This window comes from Emys orbicularis, chromosome 14, assembly GCF_028017835.1.
Source record: "Emys orbicularis isolate rEmyOrb1 chromosome 14, rEmyOrb1.hap1, whole genome shotgun sequence".
Taxonomy (NCBI): Eukaryota; Metazoa; Chordata; order Testudines; family Emydidae; genus Emys; species Emys orbicularis.
The window spans coordinates 31,725,544-31,751,503 of NC_088696.1; the positions used below are offsets into that span (position 1 = coordinate 31,725,544).

At 41.3% G+C, this 25,960-nt stretch overlaps 1 protein-coding gene and 1 long non-coding RNA gene across 4 annotated transcripts; one reads left to right on the plus strand and one right to left on the minus strand.

Moving 5' to 3' along the window:
* Window positions 1-372: 372 nt before the first annotated feature.
* Window positions 373-15,826, minus strand: LOC135888878 (uncharacterized). 2 transcript variants are annotated; one of them, XR_010561903.1, is made up of 6 exons: window positions 15,730-15,826; window positions 14,325-14,383; window positions 8,751-8,924; window positions 8,375-8,511; window positions 8,056-8,135; window positions 373-630 (listed from the first exon to the last, which is right to left on the minus strand). It is a non-coding gene; the product is annotated as an uncharacterized LOC135888878 (long non-coding RNA). The 2 variants fall into 2 exon arrangements; XR_010561902.1 differs by lacking the exon at window positions 8,751-8,924.
* A 3,827-nt stretch (window positions 15,827-19,653) lies between these two features.
* Window positions 19,654-22,895, plus strand: IRX5 (iroquois homeobox 5). Of its 2 annotated transcripts, none has more exons than XM_065416733.1 (3): window positions 19,654-19,902; window positions 21,272-21,677; window positions 22,105-22,895. In XM_065416733.1, the coding sequence occupies exons 1-3, from the start codon at window positions 19,654-19,656 to the stop codon at window positions 22,893-22,895; spliced, it is 1,446 nt and encodes a 481-aa protein (XP_065272805.1). The 2 variants fall into 2 exon arrangements, with proteins under 2 accessions (XP_065272805.1, XP_065272806.1); XM_065416734.1 differs by having other exon boundaries at window positions 22,108-22,895.
* Window positions 22,896-25,960: the final 3,065 nt, after the last annotated feature.

Consider the following 25,960-nt stretch of genomic DNA (forward strand, 5'->3'; position numbering starts at 1 on the left):
GTCAGTCTCGTTGCTACAGAAAAGTGAAGAACATGTAAGGCACTTTTTCCTTTGTCTCTCTTTCTGGAGATTGAAAGAGCTTTGATCAAAGGAAGAATGTGTCAGTCAAAAGAGGAGGGAGACAAAACCCTATTCACTACATATTTCTATCTGAAATTCCTAAAAGAAAGGTCTGCGATTTATTGTTGCAGGAGGCTGAGGCAACAGTAATTTAGATAATTATGAGTGTCATAAGAGTAAGTATTCTGTTGCATAAGAGGACTCTCGCAAGAAACGCTTCCTCATGTGACATTCACCACCCATTCTAACAAATGAGTAGAGTACACAGTTTAAAATTCCAAAAATAAAAGTTTTAGACAAGTTTATCGTGATGACCATATCATTCATTTTATATACATAAAAAAACCCAGTGACTTCGTTTGCAAAATAGTAAATTTTACAAAAACAGTTTCCAAAAAAGTGTCCTTTTGTACAACAATTGAAGAGTTTTAAGAACGACTGTCATTTGATAAATAGGTGAAATTAACTATCATTAAAACCACTTAAAACTCCTCCTTTCTGTTATCCTTCTCATCTTGGCAGTAACTGATAAGGAAGATTTCAGGGAAGCTCAGTCATTGATGGCAGGATCTAGAAAAGAAACAATTTTACATACAGTTATCATTTCCATCCACCGTTTCTAGCTATTGTATTTCACTAATGGCACCTAATTAGGTTCCTTCTGCTACCAGCATCAACACAATGCACAACCGGCTTCATACAAATCACTGCTCACTGTTATATTACCTCTTATGCCATGAAAATTTTGTAGTGATTGCATCCTATCAGGTTAACAGCTCATATAAAAAGGTAAATTTGACACATTCCTATTAACGACCTACTATAAATTGCTAATACAAATCAGCATATTAGCAGACAGAAATCAGAGATTACATGTTAACATGTAGCATATTACCTACTGCACATACTTGAACACAACACTATTATATTTCTCTTAGAGAAAAATATCCTCCCTTCTCACAAATAGGAGTGCAGATGAGATGGGCTAAAGTTTATCACAGAACGAGAGAGCAGGAGAACTAATGCAGCAAGTCCTCCAAAAAGATCAGCCTACACATCATCATATGTTCAAGCAACATATCTATGAGGAAAGGAGGACAAGGCATGGTCAAAGAAAAGATTTGAACCTTGCATAACTAGGACAACTGTAATGCATCCCTAGAAGATCTGATGCACTACCACCTCACTTTCAAGCACACAAAATGACCAATATAACTATCATATTGCAATTTTCATGGGGCATCACCATCATGGCTGCTATTTTATTTCACTGCTAAGATCCACTTGCATTCTGTTGTAACTGTTGCCATCTTCCGCACTCTGCAGTCTCCTCACATATATTGCAAGTTAATGCCAGTTGAAGTTTGAGGAAGGCATGAGAGACCACTACAAAGCAAGTGGATTTCATCATCATTTCTCCCACCTTTCACTAGACCACGCATCTATTTATTCACTGTGTTGACCCAATGTATAGGGCAGGGGTCGGCAACATTTGGCACACAGCTCGCCAGGGTAAGCACCCTAGTGGGCTGGGCCAGTTTATTTACCTGCTGACGCGGCAGGTTCGGCCGATCGCGGCCCCCACTCGCCGCGGTTCGCCGTCCCGGGCCAATGGGGGCGGCGGGAAGCGGCGCGGGCGAGGGATGTGCTGGCCGCGGCTTCCCGCCGCCCCCATTGGCCCGGGACGGCGAACCGCGGCCAGTGGGGGCCGCGATCGGCCGAACCTGCCGCGTCAGCAGGTAAATAAACTGGCCCGGCCCGCTAGGGTGCTTACCCTGGCGAGCCACGTGCCGAACGCTGCCGACCCGTGGTATAGGGTTTCTGCTGCTGCCTTCCAGCAGCATATCTATTTATGTGAATATAGGGAGAAAGGATCTTCATCCAGGCAGGAAGTTAGTTGCCTTTTTGGGTAGCAATTACATCCTCTTTCCTAGAGAGCAGCTTAACTAAGAGAAGGAGCATATGGTCCTTAAGAGGGACATCAAAATAAATATGACAGGTCAGTGCAATCAACAAATCAAATGAATGAAAAGTTTACCATATCTAAAATTAAATGAGTGCACATAATAAAGATGCAGAAGACCAAAAAAAGCTACCCTTGTTTCTGAATTATTCATGAAGCGTGCAGCTCCAGCTGTTGCCACCAGCCCAAGGACATTTTACTTTGGGAATGAAGCTTTACATAAAAAAGTTAAATTTTCTTTTACAAAAAAGAAAAAAGGAACAACCAGGTGGGTCTTTCAAGAGAAGTGAAGTGCACTCTATCATCTTCTTCCCAAGCATTTAAAAAGGCAAAATACTTACAAATCAATTCAAGCGTAGTTTCTCTGCTTCTCTCCTATAGCTTCCCTATTTCCCTAATCGTAGACATTCACGTAATAAACCTTTCGTGAACTTTTAGCCAGTATGGTCGGGTTGGAATCTTTGAGCCTCATGGACCTTTAGTGTATTCTTTTAAGATCACTTCCCGTGTTTCAGCGTGAAGCAGACATTGACCTTTGTACACTGCCTTACATTTCAGGAAGAGATTTAATCAATGAATTTTTAGATTAATCTGCTATCAACCATTAGCCCTTAATTACCAAATACAATACACAATTTGGTGAAAGGTATATTGCTTACATAGCAAGCATGACCTCTCCTGTCCCATGCACATACGACACCACAAGACAGTAGGAGATGAGATGATGCAAACCCTGGCCCAGGAGCGTACAATGAGTCTGCATAGAATGGTGCTGCTGCATAAACAATGAGCTCTCCATAATGCATCATATTATATGAGAGATCTCCAAACCGCTTCGGGCTGAAGGTCTGATTAGATGAAAGCCACAAGATATCACATCCAGGGTAAAGTTATTTAGAAGTTATACATTTACTTTTGCTTGCTGTGATTTTTTTTTTTTAAACTGTGCTTTCTCCTCCCCCAAAGAAATCACCCTTCCCTCTTCTCCTTACTCCTTCCCCCTTTTCTCCCTCCCCAGCATGCAGGTATTATGAAGGTAGGAACTCACTTGATTTCTATCCTGGGCAAGAAGGTCCTATATGTATATAACTGCTGTACACAGAAGAGAATGTTTCAATGACAGCAGACACTGCATAGATTGGCGGGGGGAGTGGATTTGGGGGCTATGGTTCTTGATGGAAAGCGGATCCATTTTTCACATGTGCTATATCACAGTAGCCCGGAGCCCGTACTTCTAACTAGTTAAATGGAAAAACTTTTACAGCATATCTCACTCTTCTTTGAGCTTACAGACCGAGGAAATACAGCCCACGTGTCTAGTGTGCATTTTTATTAATTGGGGGTATGTCTATACTTCTCCTCTCTCGTATGGGCCCACCATGAGGCAGCTACAGTTTATATTTTTTTACTTTTATTTTCGTAATAAAATTGCTTTTTTCGATTTCTGGGGTCTGTGTTGTTATTGCGGAAGTATAGAATTTTTTTGTGGGGGGATGGCAAGAGACAAATTGGGCAATGAAAGTTGAGCAAGACCATACTCAAAGAAATGTGAGTGGCCATGTTTTCCATTTAGATTTGCAAATATAGATTGTCAAATTTGGATGCAAACATTGGATGAAACCAGCACAGCCTGTGTTTCAACTGGATACACTACCATTCCAAGAACACCTCGAGTTTTATATCCATGTACTCTCAAAAAACAAACACACTCAACTGTGCAGTTTGGTTAAGTAGCTAGCCAAAAGACTTGTGCATGAGTGCCAACTATCTTAGTGTACAGCTTGATTTATGAAGCCCAAAAGTAAGTTGGTTTTGAAGGGCGCCTCTCCTCCTAGATAACTTCAAGTAACTTGAAAAAAGACTGATGAAGAATCTAGAAATTAAGCACGTTTTGGAGGTAGGTAATGTTTCTCTACGGCCTGATACCATGTTCACCACTGTAGTGTGCTTTTCGAACCTTCCAGTTATGAAAAGCACACTAAGGGTCTGAACCAACACCCGCTGAAACAAATAGAATCTTTCCACTGATCAGCCCCTAACTGAACCTCAAGATGAACAACTTAGGTGCTTACATAGAGATCCCCTTGCCTAGTTTCCTTTCTTCTTTGCTACTGACCATTGACAGGCAAAACAAAGAGACACCCCTACACCTCTTTCCACTACTTCTTCTCACCTTTTTTCTTCTTTTCTCAAGGTTTTGTCCCATGTGCACTGCTTTGTTCTTCTACCTTTTCTTAAGTTTAGCTCTCACAAAGCTGAGCTGAAACGTAGGAGTGCAATATAAAATCAATTGCATTTTAGGTCCTAAAATGCTGACAGAGCTCTAATTGATCAGATTAAGAAAAAATATTTCCATCGATCACCTGGAAGTCATGCAAGTATCATGCTGAAAAAGGAGATGTAGATGATGTCCAAGTACTTGATTTACAAGAACCAAAAGTCTCTAGCATAAACACCATGAAGTAGGCAAAGATGCTGGATGGTCTCAAGCCACCTGCTCTCCAGTTACGGTCCCCATGGCAATATGGACCCAGTGTCTTTGGTGGCGAACATCATACGTGGGCCTGGCTTAGAGTTTCAGGTAACCAGGCATTAGCCGAGTGGGTCTATCTTGGGTATAGGCAGCAGGGCCAGAGTTACTGCCTACCTTCAAACAGGCCACACAGACTTTTAGGCAGAGCACACATTTGTTTGTTTCTGAGTAAAGAAACTTCCTCTTTGCCATGCCCCCTCCTGGAGGCAGTGGACAGAACTCATGCAGTGTCACTCAGGAAAGGATGATGTGGCTAAGCAGATCATGGAGAGAATTTGGGACACCATAAAAAACACTCCCAGGGCAATTTGAGGTCAAATTGTCCAGCCATGGTCTCACAGTTCCAGATTCTCTTGACTTTTACGGTCATTCTGCTTCTACAATTGTATTTACCACCTCTCTACTATTTTAACAGAGTCAAGTTTCCAAGCACAAGCTCAGCCCCTAGCAAACTAACAGATGTAACTTGTATCACATCCTGCTTCAATTTGCTGAGTGAAACCAAAAATGGAATGTGCACCTCATTTTCCATGACTGCCATTTAACCCCAAGAGATTATCAAATTGTCTCCTGCAATATTGGAAGAATTTTCTTTCACCTTCATAAAGATAGGAAAACATCTTCCTGCCAAGAGTTTGACACACTAATTGAACTCAACTGCAATCTGCATTTGTTGAGACATTATCTATAAGCCCACAGTTACAGATTCACTAGATGATCCTAAACAAATTATTATTTGTGATTATCCTAATCATGACACACACACACACACACTCTGATACAAGTGAAGCCCTATACACACACACACGAATTACTTGCACGTATATACACCCTGTTACTCACCCTTCCACACACAGTACATATACTCAAATAAAAATTGGATATTTATTAAAAATATCATTCCATCGTAGGTTCAACACAAACTGTAATACAAAAAAATGCACCTAAAGGTCTTTATGGCAGGGATCAAGTCTCACACAACTATAAGATGCTAAGCACACCTATAATATTGCATAAATTACATTAATTTAAAAGAAATATCAATTGAAGATTCTCATTTGGTAAGAGGCATGTAAGGCTACAAGGTACAAAAAAACATTCATCATGGTAACTAAGATTTATGACATTGAACAGAGGCTCATAAAACCATCTTTTTAAGTTGTTAAAGGATTCAACTTACAGAATAAACATCAGTATGTCCAGGGAGATAAGGAAAGATCAAATTAAAATTACAAGTTTATTTTGATGTGTGTCCATGCTTACATTTGTGGAACACATTTAAGAATGCCACTAGGCTAGCTGAATAGTATTTTTGCAAAAGATCTATAGTTTTTCTACCTCTCTCCATAATATGCATTAAAAAACAATTGTCTGATTTGCTGTATTCTTTAAATAGAATAAAAGGAGTTGGTAAAAAGAGTTCCTCAGTTATGTGAGGCTGCATTTTATTACTGTTTAAGAATGAGTTGTTTATAAGACCGTCCATTTTCAACCAGCCAATGTAAAGAACGAAAGCTTCTCGCTACAAGCTAAAAAGAAAGTCTTTACCATGCTCCTTGAAGAGCTCATTTTCACATTACTCAGGCTTCATTATGCTGAATCAATATTCGTTTAGTCACTGGGGTTATTGACATATTTTAAAATAAAAGTATACCCTTCAGCTACTGCACTCATTACAGGTAATTTGTCTTGTCAGGGAGCAGGGAATATTATCCCAGTCTTTCGGGGCTGACAGCCTATGGAAATACCTCCCCATGGTTACAACTGTAAATAATTTTAAGGTAAAATATTGAAAAATCAATGACTGTTTCCTGCAATCTGTCACAAACAAATCAATCATAATCTGCACAGCCAGAGAGTATGATTTGAAGGAGATGAGAGCAGATGTAATTCTTGGCTGGAATCTCTCATTTCAAAATCACTTCACATAATGGTGTCATCATTTAAACACTTAGCAGTCGCTGCAACTGCCACTCAGAACATCCAGTTGGACAAAACCAGAAGGAAGAGGAGGAGAAAATTCCATTGCTTTTATGTAAGCAAACATTTAATTTAAATGGTTGCTGCATTAGTAAATTTCACAGATAGAAGAGCTAGGCTTGTCTCCATACAGAAACTCTGAGCTAATCAATGTTGATCTTCCACATATTCAATATAAATTAGCCTCTGAAGATCAAATGAGTATTAAAAGGAACTGAAGCTGGGTTTTTAACATAAACCAACAAATCAGGTATTAGTATTTAGCCAATAGTATTGCCAAAAATATTTCCCCATCTTCAATTTCACTCTCTCAAGGTGGTTCATTAGAGAATTAGAAAGGAAAATTATCCATAGCACCTGTATTTCTTTATGAACAATAAATTTCAGTATCTATCCACCAGCTAATGAAAATTTAAAGTTGAAATAGAGTAAGTATACAACTCAACTTTAGTGTGGTTAAATCGATATAAAGTAATAACCTGCATAAATTAAATAGAAATATATATTGATATTGCATTCAGAGATTATTATATATGGAATTATATTTGATCAATTTATACATAAGAATTAACTACTATGCAGTCAAAGAGCTATAAACTGATCTTTGTAAGTGTGAATCATTTGTGTAAAAGTTAAACTAAACTAACCTATTTTACAGAGTGATGCTAATATCTGACAGATTATTTGCTCATTCATTCTTCTCTTCTAAAGGCTTCATTTCCTGACATGCTGAAATGTTTGAGACACTTATGTGGACGTTAATGGAGGCATTGGAGATTAGTTGCAGCAAACAGAAACCTTGCCCAGGCAGAATTCCCACTTGCTCAAGGCAAATTTTGCTTTGGAGTCTAAAGATTAAGAAACTAATTCACTAAGGTGGTCAGGAGAATCACCACGTATAGGACTTATTAGCACATAATTCATTTTAACCATGTTAACGTTACCAGATTCTTATTTGTGAGCATTTTTATTGACATTTCTCTCAAACCAAAACCAAAAAGATAGCATTTGGCTAAACAAAAACTAAATACTAATTACTGTCATTATTAGGTATCAGGGGGTAGCCGTGTTATAGTCTGTATCCACAAAAACAACAAGGAGTCCGGTGGCACCTTAAAGACTAACAGTCTTATTTGGTGCCACCGGACTCCTTGTTGTTTTTGTCATTATTAGGTCACCCAGTCGCATCTCTCTGACAATGCAGGATTCTTCCCTAAAATACATTTTACAGTATTTTGCCCTGTACAGATTCCCAGAAGCTACAGTTGGAAAGGTTCAAAGGTTCTATCCTTGGAAAGGGAGAGGTCACAGGAAGTTGCATAATGCTTGGCATTACATAAACCCTCGAGAGAGAGCAGTGTATGGTGCTGCATAGCCTGGGATGTTTATAGGGCTTCCATGGGCCAGCACCCCAGATACTGTTCTCTGCAGGACAAGATCTTAAGATATTACAAAGGCTTGGGATTGCGTGGGGACAGAGAGAGGAAAAAGAAGTCATTTGATAGGGAAGAAGAATTACCTCCATCTTTTGAATTCTGTGATCATTTTCTTCTTCGTATGCCCCCTTGGCACAGGGAGGAAATATCACTGATGGAAGATCTAGAAGAGAAAACAGCAGTTTTATTTATAGATTAATTTTTCCTTCACCACCCAAATTCTTCATCTATTTAGTTTACTTGTAATTCTGATTTCCAGACATCATGGATATTAGTACAAATACACATTTTAAATGCAACCTCAGCTGCTCCGGGAATATTACTGATAGTACACTACTATCACAGTTAAGTAGTAAAAGAGGTCTAAAAAAAATGGTTATGGTCATGTTAGCAGTACCCTACCTACTGAATCTTATGAAATCTCTCAGGTATGGGAGTGAAGAAGAAAACATCTCTGGAACATATATGGCTTAACTAGCTCCCTCCAAAACAGTTTCACCATTCTTCAGTCTTCCTCAGATCAGTCTCACTTTGCTTGTCTGAAAAAGAAAAATGAAGTTGTTAACTTACCAAAAATAAAAGTTACCTCCTCTACACATCACTATTAATGCAAACCCCAATCAACTCAAACTTTCTGCATCAGAAGATATTAATTTACTTAATATTATATGAAAGTGAGAGGTAACCCAGCACCAATAGCAAAAAATAGCTGAAAGTACCAGTGTGATGGACAAATCTTATTTATGTGAATATTATGTGCACAAAACAAAACACTTACCATTATTTTTTAATAAGATTTAATAGGATTAAAGACAGCCACAAGGCAAGCACGCATTCTGGCTTTGTGTGGGGCCTCTTCCTATATTCAGACACCCTTGGTAGGATGGAATGCTGGAGTCAACTTTCTTGTTGGGGATCTTGCTGCTTTTACTCCTGTCTGCCCTCTACCGAGCTGGAGAACAGATTTTTTGGAGGGAGTGGGAGGGGAAAAGGTAATCTTGTTGCCAATTAAAATAATGTTATTTCCCTTGGTAATACAACACATGTATGCAAACAATGCATATTCCAGTCTCTTCACCTATTTTCCATTTATTTGGTTTGCTTTCACATCCAAAGATGCACTGTGTAAGATACCACTACATTTCATTAGTACATATATAGGATTGAGCATCCTCTGTTAAACAGCACAATATACATGTGGTGCATATGGGGGTAGGGGCTAAATCGCATCACCTATTTTGGTGTTAAACTTGTATTCATATACTTTGAGTCTTGGAATTACACCTTGCTTGATTCCTGCATCAGTATTAGCCAAAAATATAGCATTTGCTCAGTAAAAAGAGGTGGTCTAACAAATAATATGCATTTCTATATGGTAGCAACTCGGATTTGAAGATTGTAAAGAACTTCACAACATTCTTTATGGATAAAACTGAGGTAAAGAGATTAAGGGACCAGTTCAAAGTCACATGATGTGTCAATGGCGGAGTCAGAAATAGAATGCACAGTCCCCAGTTAGCTACCCGACAGCCTCTCACAGATGTCTCCCAAAACAGTCAATTCAGAAACTCCTAGATAGTTTTGCAATCCCATATTATTGAATACCTGGTCTACTGGTGGTTAAGGTTTAATGAAAGAGCTAACGGAACAAGCTATACCACAAAGTGTCTGAACTTCTTGCTTTAAATAATTTAAATTGAGCTAGTTGTTGAGCTATCCATTGAAAAGCAGATAAGAAAAACAAAGTAAGTTTCAAAATCTCAAACTGACTGAGCTGTCTCCTTCCAAAGAGACTCACAAGTTATCTAAAGTAAGCAGCATCTCAGAGAGATAAAGAAGGTTCTTCCCTGTAACAAACAGGAAGTTGGCATAAATGAAGTCATTCCTGCACAGTTATTATTATAAAGAAGTGCTAGGCACCTTTTTTTTTTTTTTTAAAGAATGACAGAGTATTCTTAATAAAAACTTCACACAGGTTTTATAGCTGCATATTATCCATTGAAACCAGTCATAAACAGCACTGTAGCATTATTTAGTGCAACTCCAATACGGCAAGAGTCACAACTCATTTTATTTATTGTGCTAGCTAAAATGTTAGTTCTTGGCTTTACAGTAGCTGCCATTTCTGTAGCTGTTATATCCCAGCACACGGCAATCTGGATCTTGCTACTTTGTTATAGGATATGAAAGAAGATCTCGGGAAACTAACACAGTGTAACTGAAAACAGAATACCCAAATACTACACTGCGTTAGTCTATAAAGAATACGTTGTGAAGTACAGAGATGAGTTTTGTAGATGCCAAGAGAGAATACTTCAGAAGTAATCTCAGGATTCACTATCTGTGACAGGAATGCCTAAGAACACTGTAGAAGTTACATGCTTATCAATGGGAGAAGCTGAATATTGCACTTATGAGAAAGAGGAACCCAGGAAGAAAATTAACTGCTGGGGGGGGGGGGGTGGAGGAAGAAGGGCAGAAGAAGTGAGAATCATCAGCTGTAATCTTTTTATGCAGAAAAGAGAAATTCATACCTGGATCTGTTATAGTCAGCTTGATATGACTCACTTAGCTAGCTTTTCTTTGTAAGACAAGTATTATTATAGCAACAAATGAAGATATCAGATGAACACACACATTACAGTTAACGTGCAGGAAACAACTGCAAGAATTGATGACTGTCTATTGGCTATGTTTGCACTAGTCACATTACAGATTATAAACTAGAAATAAGTCAGTGTTAAAAAATAAGGAATTAACAGCTGTTAAAAAGAGTTCTTCGTGTTTGAAACTAATAATGTCTCCCTGAAGTTTCTAGGCAAGAGATATACAGTCGTTGACCTTCCACACAAACAGGTACTCACGATTACATTTCAATAAAATAAGGTAGATAAATTTGAAAGAAAATCACGATGAAAGTAAAATACAACCACTTTTTGAACATTACATTGTTATTAAAATCAAATTCTTTAAATCAGACTATTACGCACACACACACACACACTCAGGACCAGATTCTGCCCTCAATTACACCCATGAACCCTCAGTGAGGCCAGTTGAGCCGTATGGGTATAGTTGCAGAGAAAATGTGGCTCAATCCTGAGAGATACGGAGTACCTGTGACTCCAGCTAGAAGTCGTTAGAGTCAATAGGAGTCATAGGTACTCAGCTGTCCTGTGAATTTTGGTACAAACACTAGCAAACAGCACTGTACATCCTCTTTCAAAACGCGAACTGAACTGAAATTAGATTAGGGGCTCAGTCTAAATGCAGAAACCTATTTACTGAGAAAGGCAAAAACTTTCACTCATGTTTAACCTGACCATTAGGGGAAGTGCTCTCCATACATGCACTGAACTCAGCAGGAGTTAAATGCATATATGGAAAGGAAAATAATCTCTCAAGACATATTAACTTTGTCTAGATCAAGCCAACAAATTTAAGCAGATAATTAACATAAATGGTGCTATGTGAATATACAAGAAAACAAACAAAGTTCCAAGTTCACCCACAATATCAAGATATTTCTAGTTATATAAATGCAATTTTAGCCCCCGAATAAAGAAGAATATGCTCAAAGCATTTAAAGTAAATATATGGTTTTGTCCTGTACACTGTAAAACTAGAGCTTATAGGAGGAGTTAATCAAAGGTTACTAAAATTTATATCACCATATTTTTTTCTGAGACAAAAAGTTGACGTATAAAATATTGCTGATGTGGAAAAAAAAAAAAAATACATTCTGAACTACATAATACCTGAAGGTTAGGCATGAGACAGGCAGAAACTGGTCAGGGCTTCCATTTACGTATCTATGAATTGACTCTTAAATCTCCATGATTATGAGCAACAGAGTGAGTTAACAAGTGTATTTTCAGACCAAGTCAATTCAGGAAGAAGAATATTGAAGGAGTTAGGGGGACATCCTACAGAACCCTTATGTATAACAAACCATTTAGCACAGATAGTTTCAGCCTTAAGTACAGATTCTGCAAGCCTTACTCATGTAAGTTATCCTTTGGAAGTCAAAGAGCTACTCACATGAGGAAAAACTACTTGTGAGTAAGCAGTCTTTACTTTTTCTGCTGCAACTTCTGCCAGTGTTTTTGGTGCATTATTTCGGTTATCGCTCAGCTAATAACATATTGATTTAAAGTAGCAGAACATAATTTCCCACTTTTCTGCACTAATCAATTACATTTCCATGGAATTTTGAAAGTTAGAATGATAGGTTTTTTTCTGACCCTGCCCGCCCCCCCCCCCCCATCATGCCTATTTTTTTAAATAAACATTTTAAAATCACAGCAAACCTACTTTTTTTTTTTTTTTTTTTTTCATTAAAGGGAGGGTTATTATCTGGAAGTCCCAATACTTTTTAAAATATTTTTAAACATGCTAAGCCATTTTTTCCTACCATATCCTCTCTCACCCAGAGAAATAAATTTTCTAGTATTTTCTTGCTTGTTAAATTTTGAAGTTTAGATTCGATAAACAAATATGCTTGTAAAAAAGCCTACTCTCCCTTCGATGTTCTATAGTTATATCCTCCCAGTAGCAATTTGCACATCAAGATTTTATTTTGTAGTTAGTCAATGAACACCTAAAGTCAAATAATCTGGTATAGAAATATCATAAAACATTTTATAAACATTGGAGTTTTCCTCTTCCACCACCCCTGCAAAAAAAAAAAAATCTAAATTATATCTCCTTTCATAATTCATGCCAAAAGATGACATTTTCTCAGGATCTTAATTAAGATAATGATGAACACCTGTGTCGGCATTCTTTGGCAAGACAGCTTTATCAATCATAATCTTTTAAGTACACTCAAAAAAACCAACAAAATCATATGACAGAACCAATCTGTTGCCTTTCCTCGCGCTAGTTTTAGCTCACTCTCTCTTCACACACAAGCACACACTCAAGAATGATTAAATCTTTAAAGACTGTAATAGTGTTGGATTTTAAAGTTCAGACTGAAAGTAACTATTAGAGTAAGTCAGTTAAGACATATCATCCAAGATTCCCACTTTTTACCTTCATATACTAAAAAAAGTCACCGGAGTACATCATTTGTATTTATAAACTATTAGCGCTATGGTTCTGAAGTATGCGGTTTACTGCTCATTTCAAAATGTTTTTCCCCCACTCTAGAAAAACCACAGCAAGTCCTCATTACACATTCATAAACTTTGTTTTATTTACTACTTTATGCAGTGCACCATATGGTTGCACATTTTAAATGAAGTTAGCCAAATGAAACCATGGTATAGAAACTAATATGTAGATTCAACTGTTGCTACATTTGTGTCATAAAATTCTATGCAGTCATTTCAGGTCTGATCTTCCAAACACTCACTCATGCCAATAATCCCATTGGAGTCAAGGGGACTACGAAAGACAGCAAGAATCGTTTATAAAGGTTTGCAGCCTCAGTCCCTCAGACTACATGTCACACACACACACACACACACACACACAAAAACAGTTTTGATTATCTATACAGGTAGTTTTAAATTCTCAATTTAAATAAAATGAAGGGTGCAGACTAAGCCCGTAAATCCTACCCATCATTAACTAAGATTTAAATGCTAATACAACAGAAGGTACTGTTGACAGCCTAGTTTCTCAGAAAGGTATAAGGTACAAGCTACAAGATTTTAAAGAAGTAAAATTGCATTAAAACAGCTTTGCTGACGTAAAATAAAAAGCATCAAGATAACAGACCCATAAATTCAAAAGCTACTAATTACAATAAATGCATAAAGAGGAAGCATATGCACCTTCACGGCTGTTAAGGGAAAAGTTAATCCAATGTTTGTTAATGTAACTGTTAAAGCAACAAGAATAGCCTTAGAATCAACTTCATATTTCCCTTGAATCAAAGAGCTGAACAGTCCTGTAAAGCAGATTAATCTTAGGCTTTCCCATTTGAATATACTTCTATCATAGGAAAGTGACTAGTAATTCAGTAGAGCTATCAATGTGCAAATAAAGCAGAAAATAGAGACATCCTTAAGAAATGAGTCTCAAATTTGACAATAAGTGAAGGTGACAACCACAGCAATAGAACCATAAACTAAATGTTCCAATATCTTGAAGAATTATCTCCAGTTCTTTTAAAACTGCAAGAATATAATAGTGGAATAATGTAGTGAGGATGTCTGTTTGATAGACACGTTCATGATGGCATAAGCCCTCTCTTGCTACATTTCATTAATCAACCCTGGTATTGCAGTACATGAAATTGGGCATAAACTCAGAACAATTTTTTTTTTTGGGGGGGGGGGAAATGTTACTTTAACAAAATGTCAAAAATTAAGAGGATAATTTTACATGACATTAACCTTACCTCCTCCTCAAAAAAGTCAGATACACAGGAAAGAAGGCAGTTAAAACTTCTGCTTCTCTCTACAAATAAATTGGCAAGGAAGAACGGTTACTCATTCTACTGACATATAAACTGATTGTTAAAGATATAAAACTTTACCAGATGATATCTTACTCACTGAACAAGGGGTATTGTCAGAGGATTATGACAGAAGCTCTTTCCAGAGGGGGGGGGGGGGGGAAACAGAGCACTTTAGAGCAATAGCTAAAATTAACCCAGTGACAAATACCAGTGACATTGTGCAGCTGAAAACTGATCAAAGTGCACACCTGTGTGGATTGAGTATGTAAGAATGTGTATGAACCTGGTTTTAACAAACCTTCATGGTTACCACAGGCAAAACCCACATGAATGTTTAAAAAGGAAACCATGCACAGCTCAGCTTAATTAAAAAAAAAAAAAAAAAGGAACAAGACAAAAAAAGAAAAAAAAACCCAAGCTAAAGCCCCATTATATACTAATCATATATATAGAATAGAAGAGATATCAGTCTTCTCAGCATTATGACTGAGAGATTCCAGGAGATGCATTTAATCTAACCACGATTTCAATAAGTCATTTTTTATAATTGCATGAATTATTACAAAAATATAACGCAAATAGGTGCCTCGTTTATTTGCTCCTAAATACTAGAACATTTTGCACAAGCACAAAAAAGGACAACAGATGTGACTTAAATCCTCCAAAACACAGACGTACTTTGATTGTCCGCATAAAAATTTGGAAGCTTTAATAGATGGGGGTTTAAGTTATTAGTTAATAATAAAAAGAACCAAAAGGGGAAACGGGGCTTTTTCCCCCTCTCAGAAGCTATGTTTAGCCCAGGACTGGCTGCCAATCCCAAGGGGATGGTTGCTGATCCCTTTCCTGCCCCAGTACCATTGGAGGTGGGATTTGAAAAACCCACTACATCAGTTCTGCAAAATTCTCGTGCAATTTTACCAGCCTAAGTAGAAGATCCACTTGCCCACCCTTCACCGCGGGGACGGAAAAGAGCCTCCGGAGCCCGGATTAGCTCTAACAATGGCCAGCGCCCCACGGCAAGGCACTGGGGCTGCTGCCCCGAAGGGGCAAAAGGTGTCCAGGCTCCTGGGGCGGTCACATCGGGAGGGCCCCCCCCAGGGAAGCCACAGGCAGCTCCCTCTATTCCCCTGCCGGGGCAACGCCCGCTGCCCGGGGGCGCCCCCAGCCCACGCAGGGGTGACAGCCAAGGGGCCGCTGCCCGCGGGGATGCCCCGGGGCCGGGCCACCGCCCGCCCCGCCCCGCCCCAGCTGGACCCCCACAGCCCGGGAGCCGGCGGGCGCAGCCGAACGAGCCCCGCCCCAGAAGGCGCCCAGCTCCGGGGGAGGAACCCCGGCTCCTCACCTCTCGGCCAGGGTGGCTGGCGGCGCCGACGCCGCGGCCCCGCAGCGGAAACGGGCGGCCGGGCAGGTCCCTATTGGCCCTTAGCGCCTGCATGCCCCCTCCTGCCCGCCCCGCTTCCGGACTCCCCGGCAACCACGCCGCGCTCCGCTTTCTAATCAGAGTGACAGCCTGTCGGACCAATGAGAGGGCGATGGAAAAGAGGAAACCGAAGCCAGTAACCAATCAGCAATTGAGACTGGGGAAGGGCGGGACTTCTAGGAACGGGGGCGCTTGGGAAATGTAGTCCTCCCTCGTGGTGCCGCTGGACCAAGCGCAGGTACAGAGAAGAACCCTGCTTTCTCCTGTCATATTTTCTCCTGTCCTTTTCTCTTCCCCTTTCTACTTTTCCTCTGTCCTCGTTTTTCTCTCTCCTCTTTTTTCTTCTTTATTTTCACGTTCTCTTTTTATGACTTCTTTTTACTCTTTCTTTATCCTCTTTCCTTTCTCTCCCTCTCACTGTCCTTTCATCTATGTTCGTGCCAGCGGCAGTAATTGCTTCCCCAGTCGTTGTTCGTGTAGGACTGTAGGGTGTAAAAAGGGGGTGATTACATTTTCAGCGCTTCTGCAAATCACTTGAAACTTCTGCACGCCAGATCGCGTTTGCAGCCTTTGACCCAGAGCTTTTCAAAGGCATTCATTTAAACAGAAAATATTGCTCTTTACAGAGAGGTATTTAGCTGTAGGAATGCACAGAGCGAGGACGGGAGATGAAACGCAAGCGGAGGGGAATTTCTTTTTCTTGTGGCAATGGTGTGAATTTCTGTATATGTGCCATTGTCACGAGCACACGCACACAAAAGTTGATGGTCCGGTGTTGTTTGAGGGAGGCACGGCGTAGGAGAACTACTAGGATTTTCAGAGCTGCAGTGAAACTATAATGCAACCATAGCAAAAAAATATTTTTAATCTCCTAATAACCTGTTCACGCGGATGTTCCCTGTGCTGAAAGCAAGTCCCTACCCTAAAATGTTGCAGTCACATATGTTCATTTCATTGTTCCCTTCTCTGGAAAATACTCTTGGTTAATCACGTTTTTATTTGAGCAGTTTTCAAAACGCCACACGTGTTAAAGGCCCCTTCTCGGTGAAGAAATCACTTTCTTATAACTCATAACGCGCATTAACAGCAGCAGCGATCAGAGAGAGGTAATCAATGAGAAAAACCCCTGGAGATCTGAATCCTTTGCCAGACTTGCTGGTAGGAAGAGATTGTCAAACCCCCCACCCCGTCTCCCTCTCTTCGGCAGAGAGAGTTAATCACCACAAGAAAACAAACTGGGGGAAAGACATGTTCCCTCCGCGACTTCAGCGGGATCTGCTGGGGCTTGAAACCTTTTGCTGGTGACACATTCTGTCAATCCCATTTAGTTTGAAATGGGGGAGGGAGGCATTGTATGGCAGAGCATGAAGCAATCTGACATCTCTGCTGCTGGAAGAACGGGTGCTTGTTTTGGGGGCGCGCACTATCACTTCTAAACGCGCACCGCATGTAAGCATATCTATGGTCTAAGACATTGACAAGAGGGTTCTCATCGAGAGCTCTAGATAACCTCAACATAGGGGTCGCTACCAGCTCCCCCTATAACACAAGTAGGTACATAGCCAAATGTCCTGCTGTCCCACCCACCCTAAACAGATTTCCAAATAAATAAAGAGGATCCTTCGCTATCTCTTCCCTTAACGCGCACACACACATACACACACAAAAGGAAAGGAAAGAAAACACATTTGGTTGACATATGGGCAAAACCAACACACCCGTCCTTGCTCCTTTTCCCAACCCTAAAGTAGCCAGGGTTTTCGAAGTAAAAATCTGTCGCGTGAACCTCCACTTTCCTTATCCACGACTTCTCTCTGCTCAGCACATGGCGTGAATTAAACTTTACGCGTTTGCTAAACTTCAGCATTTTGTCTGCCGTTTGTTTACTGAGATCTGGCTATTGCTGGCAGCAACTTTTGCTGTTCATCTACTAAATTGAAGGGCAATCGAGATTTCGTACTCCAATCGCAGCCGCTTTGGATCTTCCAGGAGCCGACTAATTTTAAGCAAAAAATTCTCCAGCCGACACCCTCGGAACAGGTCCGAGGGTAATTAGAACACGAGAATGTACCAGTAAATAATTGAAATGCAGCCTATTTTGGAAAGGCACCAGGCGCTTTGAAAGCGATCCAGGTAAGAGCAGCACTTGACATCCGCCCTCCCTCCCCGTACGTGTCTGTGTGTGTATTTAGCTGGAGTTGTTGGGAAGAATGGGTGAAGGGCAGAGCCCACAAACTGCAGGGAAAGCGGCTTGCCTTAGATGGGCGGGGGGGAGGGGGGAAGAGAGAAGAGAATAATTCGGGATATGTTCCTGTTGGGAAATATATCTGGTGGAATCAAAAGAGATTACATCCTCTGATCGGCAGGGATTTCTCCCAGTTCATATGGTTTTAATCTGCTTTCGCTTCTACCCTTTTATGAGTTTCAGAGAGAGAGAGAGAGAGAGAGAGAAAATACCTGGTTTATTTTTCTAGATCCGCTGGTAAACCCTCATTTTGAAGGCTTTCTAGCCACCCCTCTCTCATCCCCCACCCCTCTTACCTCCCCTGTCCTCTTCCCCTCCTCCCGGGACTGGTGCTGAGAAAATAAATGCTTACATTTTCCTACAATGAGAAGTCACAGCTTAATGATTCATCAAAAAACGCCAACCCCCATCCAGAAACATCTTATTTGGAAATATCCCCTGATCCCTTATTATCTATGGAGGGAGGCGAGGGCAACATTTCGGGCTGCAAATCTGGACAGCATTTCACATTTCCCTTAAAATTGCAACAGGTACCTTCTCTGGGGCGCGATCTCTGACAGAGGTGAAATGAGCAAACAGCCTCCTTGTCTGAAAGCGTTTTTAAACTGTGGGGGAAGACAAATATACATCAGATTATATTACATATTGTGTGTCTACACACACACACAAACACCAGCCAGGAGTGGGAGAAACTATAAATAATGTGTTGCCATATATATATATATATCTATATAAAAAATCTCCCATCCTAGCCGCTAAATATAATTTTCCTGTTGAAAAAAGATTTTTCTTTTTTTTTTAATTGAAAGTATATTTCACACCCCCACCTTCCCTCACCCTTTTAAGGGATCGCATCAAATTATATACTGGTCGGGGGGGGGAGGGGAGGGAGGGAGGGAGGAAGGGAATGGGGGCAGAGCGTGGGGGGGGGGGGAAAGAATGGATAATAAATCTTATTAAATATATATTTTTTCATAAACGGATTGGCTTGCATTCTTGTGCAGCCCGGCCATAAATCAAGAGGAAAATGTGATGGCTCCACACAGTATTTAGCAAATGAAGAAAGTTGGAGCTGATCTTAAATGGCTTGGATGTGATTGCCAGCCAGGGGCCGGCGCACTTGAGCCTAAGAGCTGGGGAAGAGCGAGCGAGCGAGCGAGAGAGAGAGGCTCTCCTGCTGGTTGGGTTTGGTTGTGGCAAGCCCCGTAGGATCCTGCCCTTTCTTCCACTGACAACACTCCGGGAAGGAGGAGCTTCCCCCGCGCCGCGTAGAAGGCGTCAGAATCCTCAATTTCCAACTTAGCATCTTGGCAGGACCTTTCGCAAAGCCAAAAGCAGATCTCGAAAAAAGCCTCTCGGTCCAAAGGCAAAAAAAAAAAAAAAAAAAAAAAGGCAGCCCTGCTCGCGAGCGAGCTGAGCGAGCAGCGGCAGCTCAGCTACCGCAGCCGAGACCCAGAAGCAAGGTGCTGGGCTGCTGCTGCTAATCCGCCAGCTGCCCCACCTGGCAAGAGGGCTTGAAATAAAAAAAGTCACCTAGAAAAATCAAAGCGAGCGGCAGCTCCTGGCTATTTTGCTGCCCGGGTATATGTATGTGTTTGGCCATGTCGTATCCTCAGGGTTACTTGTACCAGCCCTCCGCTTCCTTGGCGCTCTACTCGTGCCCGGCGTACAGTACCAGCGTGATTTCGGGACCCAGGACCGATGAACTTGGGCGATCTTCTTCGGGCTCCGCTTTTTCGCCTTATGCCGGATCTACCGCTTTTACTGCCCCTTCTCCCGGTTACAACTCCCATCTCCAGTACGGCACAGACCCGGCAGCGGCCGCCGCCGCCGCCTTCACTTCATACGTGGTAAGAGCAACAATGATCGGCAGACAGCCCGGCTAGCCAGCCCTCGCTCGAGCAGGGGTGGGTTGGGTTCGACTTGGGAGCGCTGCAGAGGCCAGGGGAAATGCAACTTGCAACTTTTTGTTTGTATTTGTATACACTGTTGCTAGATCAAAAGTGTCTCTGTTGAGGGTGGGGTGCCGGGTTCTAGCAAAGAAGTAGTAGAGGAATAATTAATGCAACGATTGTGTTTTCAATTAAGGGCTTTGCAAGGGGAAGCACACACCAAACAGCCAATTCAAAGGAAACCTTTGACTAATGTCTTTTTTTTAAAAAAAAGATCTGTGTGATACCGCTCCTCATTTTTTTTTTAATTGTAAAAAAATTAAATGAATCCAAGAGCCAGCCTCGGAATCAGGCTGATCAACCTATGTAAATTTCTTCTGCACAACCTTCATTAGGCTTCCCAAATACTGCAAAGCCGTAATCCCATCTCTGCAATCCGATTTGGAAGCATTAATAATAACCAAAAAAAAATAAATGGTACAGTGTGGCCATGTGCTCCCCCCCCCGTTTAATATATTTTCAGCGTAGAAGAAATTTTTTGTTTATTTGGGGGCCCATCTGGGGTATTTATTTATTTTTTTTAGAAAAACAAGTTAGTCTGGTTTTGTTTTTTTTTCTTTCTCGCCAAGAACAAGTCTCTGGCTGCAGCGAAAAACCCTGCAGCCCTTTAGAAAAATAACAGTCGCCCATCTCCACTCACCCAGCGTGGGTTTCGGCAGAGTTTAGCAGAGTTTTCCTGCTTTCTCTTTTCAAGCGAGTGCCTCCATGGCGGAAAAAAACCCGTCCTGGTGCGGTGGTTGTGTGAAAGGTTATGTTCAATTAGACAGTGGGAAAAGCAATTGGTTGCTGCTTAGCACAATAATATGTCAGGGCAGAAATGGATTGTCAGGTTAGCGTTTCTTCACAAGTCAGAAACTTGGCTATTTGCTGGGGGGGGGGGGGGGATGAATGAAGAACAGTCTCTTCCCTTCGCAGTTCTGCCCTTTGGGCTAACGTGTACAGATTTGATAGAACAGATGTGCTCCGTAGCCTTTGTGTGTCTGTTGCATACAGACACACATGCACCAAAAAAGTTCTAGGCCATTTTTCCTTTCTGTTTGAAACAGCTCAGTGGGGGAAGCCCAGGCGTGACTGCCTCAATCTAGGAACAGCCTCTGGGATTTTCCTGTTCTCCAAACTTTAATTGGGGGAGCGAGTAATTGTTTGGGCTCTTTCCCCATTTTGTTGCCCTTGTGTCACTGTTGGTTGTGTTGTGACAGTTGCGCTGCTCCCTTACTAGCGATTTCACTGTCTGCTCTTTGCCCACTTTCCCCCACCCCCTCTCCAGGGCTCACCCTACGACCACACACCAGGTATGGCAGGTTCCCTGGGGTACCATCCCTACGCGGCGCCCCTGGGCTCCTACCCCTATGGAGATCCAGCCTACCGAAAAAATGCCACCCGGGATGCCACCGCCACCCTGAAGGCCTGGCTGAACGAGCACCGCAAGAACCCCTACCCCACCAAGGGCGAGAAGATCATGCTGGCCATCATCACCAAAATGACCCTCACCCAGGTCTCCACCTGGTTCGCCAACGCCCGGCGGCGGCTCAAAAAGGAGAATAAAATGACCTGGACCCCCAGGAACCGTAGCGAGGACGAGGAAGAAGAGGAGAATATCGACCTCGAGAAAAACGACGAGGACGAGCCCCAGAAGCTGGAAGAAAAGGGCGACCCGGAGGCTCCCGAGACAGGTAGGGGGGATTGGGGAGAGGGCGAGCACATCCCAGGGCAGGACCCCAGCGGGGCTGGCGCCTGGGGGGGATTGTTCTGGCGTGGCGGTCTCTGCGGCCAGCTGCCTCGATGGAGCGAGGGGAGATTGCTGCGGGGCAGCGGGTGTTTCTGCCGGGCATGGCCTTGTGGCCTCTTCCCCCCGCCAGCCCCACTGAGCCGCAGCTCGGAGGCCAGGGCGGAATGTCACCTGCCAGCTGCGGGGAGTTGTGTGCGCGCAGAGGGACATGGCAGCCCGGGGATGCCCCTTTCACTCCCTCCTTGCGTCCTCTGCTCCGTGTGTGTGTGTGTGTGTGTGTGTGTGTGTGTTTGTGGGGAGAACTTGGGCTCGGGATCAGGAGCCCTCGCAAACTTTCTGTCGCCCTCCTCTTCCCCCTTTGCACACAGGAGGAGGAGAAGAGCAGAAGGCAGCCCCTGGCTGCGAGCGGCTGCAGGAGCCCCACTCCCCGGCGGGCCAGGAGGCCGAGGGCGGCCTGAGTGACTCGGATTGTAAAGAGCCTCCGGAGGAGAGGCTGGAGGGGAGGCCGGGGCCCCCCAAAGCGGCCGGCCCTGCGGCCTTGGTGCAGTGCCCGGCCAGCCGGATCCTGCAGCAGGCGGCGGGCGGCGAGGAGCTCCAGCACCAGCACCAGTACCGCCCCACTTCGGCAGCCGCCGCCGCCCCCCACCCGGGAGACCTGCACCCCATCGCCCCCTCCAGCAACAGCACGTCGGTGATCCACTCGCCGCAGCAGGCTGCCCTCGCCAAACCCAAACTCTGGTCCCTGGCCGAGATCGCCACCTCCGCGGACAAATCGAAAGAGAGCAGCAGCGAGGTGTCTCCGGGAGCGGGGCCGAACCAGGGCCCTCCCTTGGCCGGGAGCAGCACCTCGCATTCCCCGTCGCGGTCCCCCTCCTCCCAGTGCCCTTTTCCTAACAGCGCCGTCCTCTCCCGGCCCCTTTACTACGCGTCTCCGTTTTATCCGGGCTACACGAACTATAGCACCTTTGGGCACCTTCACAGCCACGCTGGCACCAACCCGGCCGCCGGAGCCCCCAGCAGCCATTTCAATGGATTAAACCAGACTATTTTAAACAGAGCAGAAACCTTGGCTAAAGAAACTAAAATGATCAGAAGCCAATCCCAAGTAGATCTTTGCAAAGACTCACCTTACGAACTGAAGAAAGGTATGTCCAACATTTAATATTGGCTTCTTCTCCGATAACTCCCCTTGGGACTTTGGTTTTTTTAATTTATTTAATGCTTTGACAGTTATTTTTCCACTACCAAGAGAAAAACAAAACAAAACAAAACAAACAAACAAATCAAAGACACACTCCTAGTCAAAAGTTTATAGTTCATAGGAAATGGCTGAGTATAAAAGAACTCAGAAATGTCTTAATCAACTGAAAACAAAACAAAAATTACACACAAAAGGAGAAAGATTTGTATTAAATCTTATTCTGTATATTTAATGTAGCTTTTTGTATTTAAATTGATAATACAGTATCTTTGAAGTAACTTATGAAATCAAGACACCTGTACAGGCATTAATGTTGTTTTTTTCGTAATATAAATATATACATTTGTGTCTTTTCCCGAATTGTTTCATAGTTTTAAAATATATATATATATATATATTATATATACACACAAGTTTATTTTAACTTTTTTGCCGCCTATTGATTTTCCCCCCTTGGGTGTGAGCTAAAGTATAATAAATTAATAAAGGAAATAGGTTATACTTACTAGATTAAAAAAAAAACTGCAGTCGCCATTGTTAAATGCAAATATTTTAATTAAAAGAAGATTTTAACCGAATCAAACACACTTGTTTTTGCACCGAGAAAATACATACATAACTGGTGACAAAAATAACTTTTTAAATGCTGGTTTGTTTAAATGTGGGTTTTAATTTAGAACATTAAATACCTGAAACTGATTTTCAAAGTGAGAGATGTCTAAATGTGGGAATCTTTAACAAGAGCGCCTACTTGTTGTGGTAATTTAGGCTAATTTGAGGGGGCAAATAGTCAAAGAATGAAAGGATGATATAGGAGATAAAATGAAGACGAGATGTATTTATGAGTAAGAGATTAAATAAGGATATATATAAAAATACAGAATAGAAACACCAAATCGAAGTACAGTACCAGCTTTTAACCTAATTACTTCCAATCAGTGTCGTGTTTTATGCAAAGTAATCAGCTGGTGAACTTTGCTAATGAGTTCGATTTTATGCCAGATTTAGCCCTTATTACTATTTCAAAGGTGCTGCAGAGTTATTAAGAAGAGAGCCGGGGAATACACATTAAGATATACACTAGGGGAAAGATTCCCCCTCCCTCAATTCATTCCCTCTCCCCCGAATTTTGCATTGATATATTTGGTTAATTTGATTAAATTAGTGCTTCATCGCCGCTGCATATTGCAAGCATTGATAGGATTTGTAAATCTGTCTGTCCAAAGATTACCATATATAAACGGAGGTTGAGGGTCGGATTGGAATGTTTCCCCACATTCACAGGTAGGGGTCACACTTGTCCTGAATTTCAAACCTACCCACTTTGAAACTGGTGCTAAAAAAAAAAAAAAAAAAAAAAAAAAAAAAAAAAAGGTGGGGGGGGGGGAAGAGAGAGAATCAAACCGTAATCAAGGAGCCTTCAAATACACACTTCCACTATACTATACGACTCGAAAACAAAGGAAGATAGATTTCAGCTTTATTAGATACAAATTGGACCAGGAAAGTTTAATGCTCTGTTACCAGTTTAGGAATTTTGTCATCTCTCTTTTGTAAATTTAAAAAAAGAAGCAATTTTAACCATTTTAAAAAATCAGTTTTTCTATCACTTTAAAACCAAAGTAAAAAAAGGATATCTATAGTCAAATTAGATATTCTACATTAATTGAAGCCTGCACTTCAAATTACCTCCCACGGGTATTTCAGGTTCTCAAATCTTGACTTTCCCTGTCTTTGCAATTAACTAAGCAGTGTGTTTTATTCCAGAGCAAATTTTCTAATGTTCAAAAACTGTTACATCACAAAGCTATAGGAACAAATTTGCTCTATTCACATCGGATTTTCTGGGTGTCAGTTGTATTCGAACATATCAGTGACATTAATTTGACTGGGATATATCTGGTACCATTTAAACAGAAGAGTACTGAAACACCCATTTATTTTTTAAATTATTTTTTGTTTTTGTTTTTTACAAGCCAGATAATTATTTTGTAATCGCTTCAACTTTGTCAGAGCTATTTATTAGCTGTAACAGGTTTATTCATGCATATTTACGTTTTACGGGATATTAAATAGTAGTTTGTATATTACGTTTTAAAAATACAGTAAATGTTCACTTGCTATACCATCTTTGTCGATAATCTGGTTTAAAGTCAAAATTGTTTCAAGCTGAAAGTGTACATAATCAAATATTCATGGGATAATAGTATGTTATTTTGTCACTTTATAAATTATAAATGATTTTTTAAAAAAACAATTGAATTCCACAATCGGATCATTTATTTACACTGGGGAAAAATTATACTGAGCTGCTTTTTGGGTGTTGGGGAGGAGATTGAGAATAAATCAAATTATTTAACTCACCTGCCTTGTTTAAATTAGGCGAAAGTTTGGCTAGTTCTGGTAAACGAACTGCAAAACAGTGACATCAGTTCGTGGAATCATATTGCCTTTTTTTTCCCCTTCAAAAAAAATCACTTCGTATTTTATAAAACCTTATCTCTCCGAGCGCTTTTATTAAAGATGGAGATGATATTTTGTTGAACTCTACGTTAAAACGTCCAAAGTTCTCACTGGAATAGGAAAGTTGATAATGCCACACAACGGTGCTTTAGAGACAACAGGTTATACAGTTAAACAAGCATTCCTAAAATTAATCTTTTGTACTTAGTCATTTATTATGGATTTTTTTTAAATTGTCACTATATACACCTTTCTCCCAGATGCTCTTTCTACCTCTGAAAAACTACTTTGGGAATAAGTTTAGGAACCTCGTTTGTTAAAAAAACAAGTTCCTTATAATAAGGCGTATTTTGAATAGGTCTATTAGCAATCTCAATAGGGTTTTCGTTTGATGTATAAATTCCTAAGGGAACTAATCCAATTCCTCTAGGTTGCAGCTATTCAGCTTGTCGCCTATTTTTACCTAGTTAAGTCTTAACTATGATTGTAGATTGTCAATTTAATAAAAACAATTCTGAGCTTCCCTCTTATCCCTCTCCTGTATGAAATCTTAGATGCAATTG

Excerpts from the sequence above, each read along its gene's own strand:
- IRX5 (XM_065416733.1), top strand. The coding sequence starts at position 19,654 with ATGTCGTATCCTCAGGGTTACTTGTACCAGCCCTCCGCTTCCTTGGCG. Across the intron at positions 19,903-21,271 it reads CCGCCTTCACTTCATACGTG|GGCTCACCCTACGACCACAC; the intron begins GTAAGAGCAACA and ends CCCCCTCTCCAG. Across the intron at positions 21,678-22,104 it reads CCCGGAGGCTCCCGAGACAG|GAGGAGAAGAGCAGAAGGCA; the intron begins GTAGGGGGGATT and ends TGCACACAGGAG.